Source organism: Manacus candei, unplaced genomic scaffold (assembly GCF_025592945.1).
Source record: "Manacus candei isolate 608988 ecotype Guabito, Panama unplaced genomic scaffold, ASM2559294v1 h1tg000043l, whole genome shotgun sequence".
Lineage (NCBI taxonomy): Eukaryota > Metazoa > Chordata > Aves > Passeriformes > Pipridae > Manacus > Manacus candei.
Window position 1 is genome coordinate 16,622,410 of NW_026138091.1, and position 8,041 is coordinate 16,630,450.

At 46.7% G+C, this 8,041-nt stretch overlaps 1 protein-coding gene across 1 annotated transcript; it reads right to left on the reverse strand.

Annotated features, from left to right (window-relative positions):
- Positions 1-295: 295 nt before the first annotated feature.
- On the reverse strand, positions 296-7,796 carry LOC127474565 (ankyrin repeat domain-containing protein 26). The gene is made up of 7 exons (XM_051795558.1): positions 7,477-7,796; positions 6,346-6,472; positions 4,856-5,137; positions 3,999-4,234; positions 3,095-3,319; positions 1,043-1,088; positions 296-915 (listed from the first exon to the last, which is right to left on the reverse strand). The coding sequence occupies exons 1-5, from the start codon at positions 7,779-7,781 to the stop codon at positions 3,118-3,120; spliced, it is 1,152 nt and encodes a 383-aa protein (XP_051651518.1). The 5' UTR covers positions 7,782-7,796; the 3' UTR covers positions 296-915; positions 1,043-1,088; positions 3,095-3,117.
- Between the last annotated feature and the right edge of the window lie 245 nt (positions 7,797-8,041).

Consider the following 8,041-nt stretch of genomic DNA (forward strand, 5'->3'; position numbering starts at 1 on the left):
TTGTAGGTTTAGCAGTGGCTGGGGGGAAAATTGACAAGATTCCTGGTGTTACTTTTACAGCAGACAGGGCAAAATAAGGCAAGGACATGACAGGCAACACGAGAGACTGCAATCCAGGCAGAGACTTTAAAATTTCCAAGGGAACATAACAACAGAAGGGCTAGGTGCAAAGGAAGAAACCCATTTTTTCCACAATTGCTTATCCGTCAACAGCATTTCTAAAGCAAGTGGAAGACATTCTGGGGGCTACACACTGAACATCTTCAGGCAATCCACAAACGATTCCCGTGCTAAACAGCCCCCTGTAGACCTCTTCAACCCGAAGTCTCTGCTTTCCTTTTATGTCCAAACCAGTGATTTATTGGCACACTACTACTACTACAGAGCACCAGGCACTGCAAAGCAGTAACTCTGGAGGAAGGAATTCCCATGGAACAGGTGCATTTCCTCTTTGGACACCTGGCCTCAAATTCTACAGCATGTTTTATGCTACGTACGGCAAGCACTGAACTGATATTTGCCGAAAAAATACTGAATAATCTTTTCCTAAAGACAGATTATCTTTTGTCACTGATCTTCTTGCTTATTCCAAAAAAGACTGCACCACCTAAGCTACCAAGACAAGCCATGAATCACAGAATAGTAGCAAAAATCAGGAACCAACAGCAAAGAACGGGTATGGTGGGGTTTAGTGCTGAATGCCATCGGTGTACATGGGAGGGGAAGTGATGGCTGAAGCTTATACTTATCGCTTGGCTGCTTTGCTGTTTGTGCTTGAGATGAACTCCAGTGAAGGGCAACTTCAGCTTAAGCCAAGGGTTTCTTTGCGCTTGGTTTTTTCCAGGCAAGTGCATAACATTGTACGCAACATTTTGGTAAGCAGGAAGTTTTCACATTCAAGTCTCAACTGGAAGGCTAGCAGAAAAAAAAAACCAAAAACCTACTTATCACAGGAACTTGATAAAAATGGCTCGAGAGCTGTCAAGAGCTAGAAATAGTCACCTTTTTCCTTAAAAACCCTCCTAACATAATGACACATTACCTCGTTGAAGGTCTCTAGCGATTTTTGCATCCCGTTCCTGTCGTGCCTAGAATTATACAGAAAATACACAGTTAAGACGTAGTATTTACAGAGTTAAGAGGTAAGATTTCAGTGGATTAAGCCATTGTTTTACACACACCCCTTCGAGGAAAAAAACTTTAGAACTTGATATGGTAGTAGAGTTTGAAGCAAATCCTGAGAAGACAAACTGTGTATAGTGAGAGTGAACTATCCTCAGCTCCTCTGTTGACAACAAACTAAAAGTCTCCAGAGGTTGCAGTCAAGGTCAGAGAGAACTTCAGGGGACTAAGTCCTACCAACAAAAATGCAATAGGAAGGAGAAATGTTGGGATCAAAGCAAGCCCCCAAACTAAGAAACAAAACCCGTCCGGACATCAGTCGCTGAAGGCTGGGGAAATGTCATACGTAGTTGTACATCAACTTCCTTGAGAGTACACTCAAGGCTGTGAGACACATGTGGCCTCAAAATGTATGGGTGCTGTTGCAGTCAGGACGCTGAGTGAGAACAGTATCACCATTCTCAGATCACGTGCATTCTTTTCTTGGAATCAACTCAACTGTTTTCCACAAGTAGATCTGGGAAGCAGTTGTTGCAAAGCGTTGAAGCAGCCTATATAGCGATTTGAACTACACATCTGCATAAATTAGCAACTGGATAAAACAATGAGCCATGAAATAACCTGTAGAAATATTTAATTTCTGTAACATCCTTGAGGGAAGCTAGGAAAGCAGTGAAGGTTTCTGTCTTGATACTGACAAAACTTTGAGATGCCCAGAGTTTTCTTCTGGAAAATCACAATGGAAAGGACGAGCTGAAGACTGTTGCTGCACAATTCAGTTTTAGGAAGCACTGGGTACTCCCACTGTCCTTCCCTTCACTATCTGTTTTCCCTGTTCTTTTTCAAAAAAGACACAGCTGTCAACTCTTTTCTTTTCAACTAGGGCAGCTTTTTTCCTCAAACAGGAATGGTTTCCTCCTCTGCCTTTTCCTTCTTTTAACATCTTGCTGCCATCTCTCTGTCCTTTCTTTCCCTCACTTGTTCCGTGCTCCCTGCCCCTCCTGGTCTTCTCCTTTTCTCCCTTTTGCATTGGGTCCCTGGAGTTTGCTTCCTTTCTAGTGCTTGCCTGCAGAATAGTCCCTGCAGATGGTACAGCACTAATTACCTCACGAGTTCTTTCCATAATGCCTGTCCACGCCTCTGCCCTCAAAAACGTGTTCACAGCGGTACAGAAAAGTTCCCGTCTGTAACTGCCGCTGCTATGCATTACCTACACTGCTTGGCCCCTTTTCATCTCCTTGGTGTTTTTCTCTTCAACCGGGTGCTGTATGTAGACACCTTGTTGAAATGGGTTCTTTCCAATGGAGGTGAGGGGACCAGTGAACTGAGATGGACTTCAAAGTGAACAAATGCTTCTCATATTCATCCAACAACTAAACACACTAAGTCAACAGAGAAGCTTGGCCATGCCTCAGTCCCATGCTACGTGGCTGTCCCACTGATGACAACTACTGGTGTGTGGTTTCCACGTCTCCTGGTATAATGCTCTGCATTCTGGAAGGGATGTGCTATCACACTGACTGCTGATTACAGGGCATACTTGGACCAGTGCTATTGCAGAGGTTGCAGCATTGCTGCACAATTAGAAGGCCGTGAAGACTTCCCAAGGAGTAGGGAGTTCTGCTGTTTCATGTAGTAAGATGTAGCAGGAACTACAGGAACAAATGCCTCCTGTCCATAGTAACATATTAAAGCAAGGTCCAGTGAAGAAACTGCTAGAACAAAGATCAATGATGAAGAAAATGGGGTCTCACAGATGTCTGGTGGCATTTGGCACTCATGGTGACATCAGCCACTTGAAATAGGTCACACATACCATACATGTAAATTTAGTGTAGAACTTAGGTGCGTGGTTCGTGCCCCACAGTGCTCTTTACCACAGTTTGTCTTGAAAAAGAAGGTAGTTACACAGCTCATTGCTTCGATTTCAATATTTTTTGGCCTTTGACCGCTCTGGAAAATTTGTACAAACCTGATGTCCTAAAATCTTCAGCTTTACCACAGATGTCTGGGTGGTGTTCTGAAACCCAGACTTCTGTTCAGTCCCAAACTGTTGCCAAGACATCCCAGGCCAGCTGAATCCAGAAGTGGACTTGCAGCCAGATGTATGCTGACAGCGCTGCTTGTGACTGCAGATTTGCTTCTATGGCGCTCCAAAAAGAGGTTGATTTCGGCCTCTGCAAGTCTCTCATCAGCTCTGAAACATTCAGAAGCACACAGAGAGTCATCTTTGGCAGTAAGGCTTTTGCAAAGTTACCCTCCACGTCCTTGACTACTACTCGACTTCTAAAAGCCAGAGGTATTAAGAGTGTCCAAAACAAGCACATCTTTTGATCTGAGCTTGTTCAGAGGGCCTGTTTCTAAGAAATTACACTAAGTGCAAGGAGCAGCAAGTGTCACCTCCATAAGAACTCTGGCCTACCCTGGCCTTCTCAAGGAAAGCTCAAACCTCAGACCCGCTGCCAAAACAGAAGCCAAGAAAGAGCATTCTTATTTTTGATGCACAGAATCCAACTCTGTTCTCCGAGAGGCCTCTCCTTATTCAAACAGTAAAGGGCACAAGATTCATCTTTTCTGTCACATACGAGATGAGGAGATTAGAGACTGGCAAAAAGACTGCCTGCTAGAACAACATCAACTTGAAAAAGACACCAATAATGCCATAATGGCACTACTGTGGTGTTACTGCTGGAACTCTTAAAGAGAAAGGAAGACAGGTCTGATGAAGGGAAGGGTCTTAAGGGACTTTCCCCACAAATATGCCGTGTTCTGCTTTCACACATCATGCTGGCGAGATGTAAAAAAGGGATTTTAGAAGGAAAATGCACGAGGAAAAAGGAGTGTGTTATTATCAGTCCAGAAAAGCATGGACTTACCTTTCCAGTTTCTTGGCTAGGCTTTCTCTGGTTTTCGCTTCCATCAGATAGAGCTCTTTGTACATTTCCACTTCTGCCTGGGTGGATTCTTTTTGAAAAGGTCTTTCTGGTTGGTCGCTTTTTATCCTTCGCTGTGCACGTTCAAGATCTCTAATTCTGTCTTCTAACTGTTTTTTCAGTGAGTCTAAATGACTGCTTCTGATTTGTTCTAATCTGTCCTGGGAGGCTGCCTGTGCCTGAAGGAGACAGTGCACCTTCAATCAGCACAAGAAAAAGAGAACTCTCTCCAGCAGAAAATTGCATGTACCCAATTTCAAGGCTTTACTAAGAGAGGCAGCTGTGCCTCCTCACTACCAGCAGCAATGAAAGCAGAACCCTGGAGCTACTATTATACAAAGCTACTAATGAAAGGACACTCTCTCTGTAGGACAGGGCATATGGAAAAGGATTCCTCAAAGACAACAGGAGGATCTCCCACCTCCACAACTTCAGTGACTCCTTTTCTGAGCACCTTCCCCCCCTACAAGGACAAAGCAGCACCTGTAGGTCTGGCCATGACAGCTGGCAGTTGCAAAACCCATTGAAGGTGAGCAGCGAGAACCAGGCCAGCGGACAGAGATACCCCCAAGCACTGCAAAGTGGGAATCTGCCTGGGGCAGGCTTTTGATTCAGGGACCTGCCAGCACATCACACACCCATGACAGCCCTCCTGCCCTACCATATTGCCTTCTCCCACTGCCTTCAGGAAAGGCAGAAGCTAACACACAGAATACAGGAGCAAAAGAAAAAGACCAAAACCGATGGCCACAACAGAAGTTTACGTAGCACCTGTGGACACTGGTGAGAAATTCACTTACTTGCAAAAACTCATTGACTTCTCGGAGTTTTTGTCTTATTTCGTGGTCCGCTCGTTCTTCCACCTCTCTTTTACATTGTTCTAGTTGGGTGCGATCCACCATGTTAGTCTCCAAATGGTGCTGGACTTTTGCCAGCTCTTCTTGCAGCTGGCATTTGTCCATCTCCAGGTTTTTGCACTTCCCTCGCAGGGTAGACAGCTCTCCTTGCAAATCCTGATTTTTGGCTTCCAGCTGCGTGCACTTTTTACTTTCCCTGTCCAGCTGCTGGGAAAGTTCAGCAACCTGCAGACAGAAAGAAGAAAACAGGAACTCAGCGTGATGTAAAGGCAGTGAATTCTGTGGAAACCCCAAAAGGGGGTGGCCAGGGAGACTATATTCATCATCTGCTGGCTCGGGACTAGAAACAAAGTGCAACCAGGCTCTTCTTTTCCAGCCAGAAGAGCTTTCACCTCATTTGTCTCAGCATTCCTCAGGTTCCCATCCTTTTGGAGTTCCTCATGCAAAAATGCTACAAGCTTCCGGACTCCAAAGGAATCACTGCAAAGGCAGTAAGTGATTCTACAGTGATGCCTTCCAAACCCAAGTGTAGCTGTGAAAGATGGCCACTTTAGCAACGAATCTGAGTAAGGAGCGGAGAAGGAAATCAAAGGTTCCATGCCACTACTGCACAGGCAGAGCAGCCTCAAAACCACTGCTGGGAACCGTCCTTCTGACTCCCTGTGACAAGAGGGGTTGAAAGAGCTACCCGTGAGCAATAAGTTACAGAGTTTCCCCTGGGAGGCACCTGTCCTCATTGTGCCCTGGGCAGCAACAACACTGTTGAGAAAAGCAAAACGTCAAGTGCCTCCTGCTCAGCTCACGCCTGAGACAGGGCTCAGGGGCTGATTGTGCCCTGCGAGTGACAGCGGTGTTCCTCCCCTCTCTTCCAGGGCAGGAATTCATCTGTCAGACCCAGATGACGCTGTCACAGCCTCCCTCAAGCTACAGCCAGGCCTGAGCTGGGCCCCACTGCTCTCAGCCCATGGACGTGATGTCCTGCAAGGATGGCAGACCTGCCCATCCCTAAGGCCCAGCCAGGGGATCTGCACTCTTGGCTGACCCCGCTTACTGTCAGCAGACCTGTTCTGCTCTTCTTGCTGAGGGCCTGTGGGAGGGCTCCCTGGCCGCTGAGGTCATGCACCCTGCCAGGCTGGCTGCCACTCTTGGCTTGCCCTTCCTCTGCAAGACAGCCTGGCCTCCATGAGCCCTTACACCTACTGCTTTGCCCTTTCATTTGCATCTTTACCCATAATGATGACTACCTCCGTATTAGTTATAGTCATCTACTACTGTAACAGCAGAAGGAGCATTAAGAAAAGCCCATCACATCCAAAATGCAGCCAAGGGAAAAAAAAAATCATCAACATGACAAGAAATATACAGAAAGCATCTCCCAGGTTTCAAAAGAAGTAACATCACAACCAAAAAACCCCACCCAAAGCTCAGCTCACCTCTGTTCGTAATCTGTCCACTTCCTTGACCTTTTCAGAATATCTGTTCTTCATTTCTTCCAGCTGGGACTGGGTTTCTTCATTAGCCCTGAGTTTCCTCCTATCTACCCTCAGAAGCTTTTCCAACCTGCACAGCAAATTAGTTAAGAAAACCATGAAACACAGGAAGAACCAGCCTTTTCCCCACCGTCTCACATAAGCAGCACAGACATCAGAGAAGCACAGAATGGCTTGGCTTGGCAGGGACCTTAAAGATCATCTCGTTCCAAGCCTCCTGCTGTGGGCTGGGACACCTTCCACGAGACCAGGTTGTTCAGAGCTCCATCCAACCTGGCCTTGAACACTTCCAGGGATGGGGCATCCACAGCTTCTCTGGGCAACCTGTTGCAGTTCCTCATCACCCTCACAGCAACCAATTTCTTCCTAGTATCAAACCTAAACCTACTGTCTTTCCGTTTGAAGACATTCCCCCCCCCCTTGTCCTCTCACTACATGCTCTTTTAAATGCACTCTTTTCATCCTTGTGGTAGGTTCCCTTCATGTACTGAAAGGCCACAATTAGGTCACCCCAAAGCCTTCTCTTTTCCAGGCTGAAGTATTGCAATTGCCCCAGCCTTTCCTCATAGCAGAGGTGCTCCATCTTTCTAACCCCCTTGGTGGCCTCCTCTGGACTCACTCCAACAGGTGGAGGTCCTTGCTTTGCTGAGGACCCCAGAGCTGGATGCAGCACTCCTGGTGGGGTCTCACTGATGTCCCTCAGGACATCAGTCCTGTGCTGGTGCTTCAGATCACCTCCCTGTCATCCATGTGCCTTGACATAGCTTCTAGAAGGTCTTTTCCATGACCTTCCCAGGCACAGAGGGGAGGCAGACAGGTTGGCAGTTACCAGGGCCCTCCTTCCTACCCATTTCAAAGATGGGTACAGTGGGTTTCCCTTTTTCCCGTCACCTGGGACTTCACCCGACTGCCACGACTTTTCAAATATCAAGGAGAGTGTCTTGGCAACTACATCAGACCCTGTTGGCCAATGTAGGGCAATAATGCTGCTGAGATGTAGACAATGCATTTAGAAGGAAAATGCATGAAGAAAACGGAGTCTCTTATTACCACTCCAAAAAAGCATGGACTTACCTTTCCAGTTTCTTCTCTAGGCATCTTCTAGTTTTCAATTCCTCCAGATACAGGTCTTTGTACATTTCCATTTCTCCTCGCATTGCTTCTTTACGAGAAGCACTCTCTTGTTGGGTTTTCTTTACCCTGTCCAGTTCACTTTCGAGATCTCTAATTCTTTCTTCTAACTGGATTCTCACTGAATCGCAATGACTGTCTCCGTTCTGTCCTAATCGAGCCTGGGAGGCTGCCTGTGCCTGAAGGAGACAGTGCACCTTCAACCACCACAAGAAAAAGAGAGCTCTGCCCAGCAGAAAATTGCACATATCCAGTTTCAAGGGCCCTGCCTTACTCAGAGAGGCAGCTGTGCCTCCTCACTACCAGCAGCAACCAAGGCAGAAGCCAGGAGCTACCACGGCAAATAATTCTTTTCATTGGGAAAGAAGCCCAAATCAGCACTCTTATTCAAAGCTCCTAATGAAGAGACACTGTATCTGTAGGACAGGGTATATCGAAAAGGATTCCTCAAAGACAATAAGAGCATCCCCCACCTCCACCCCCTCACCCCCACCCCTGGAATTTCAGT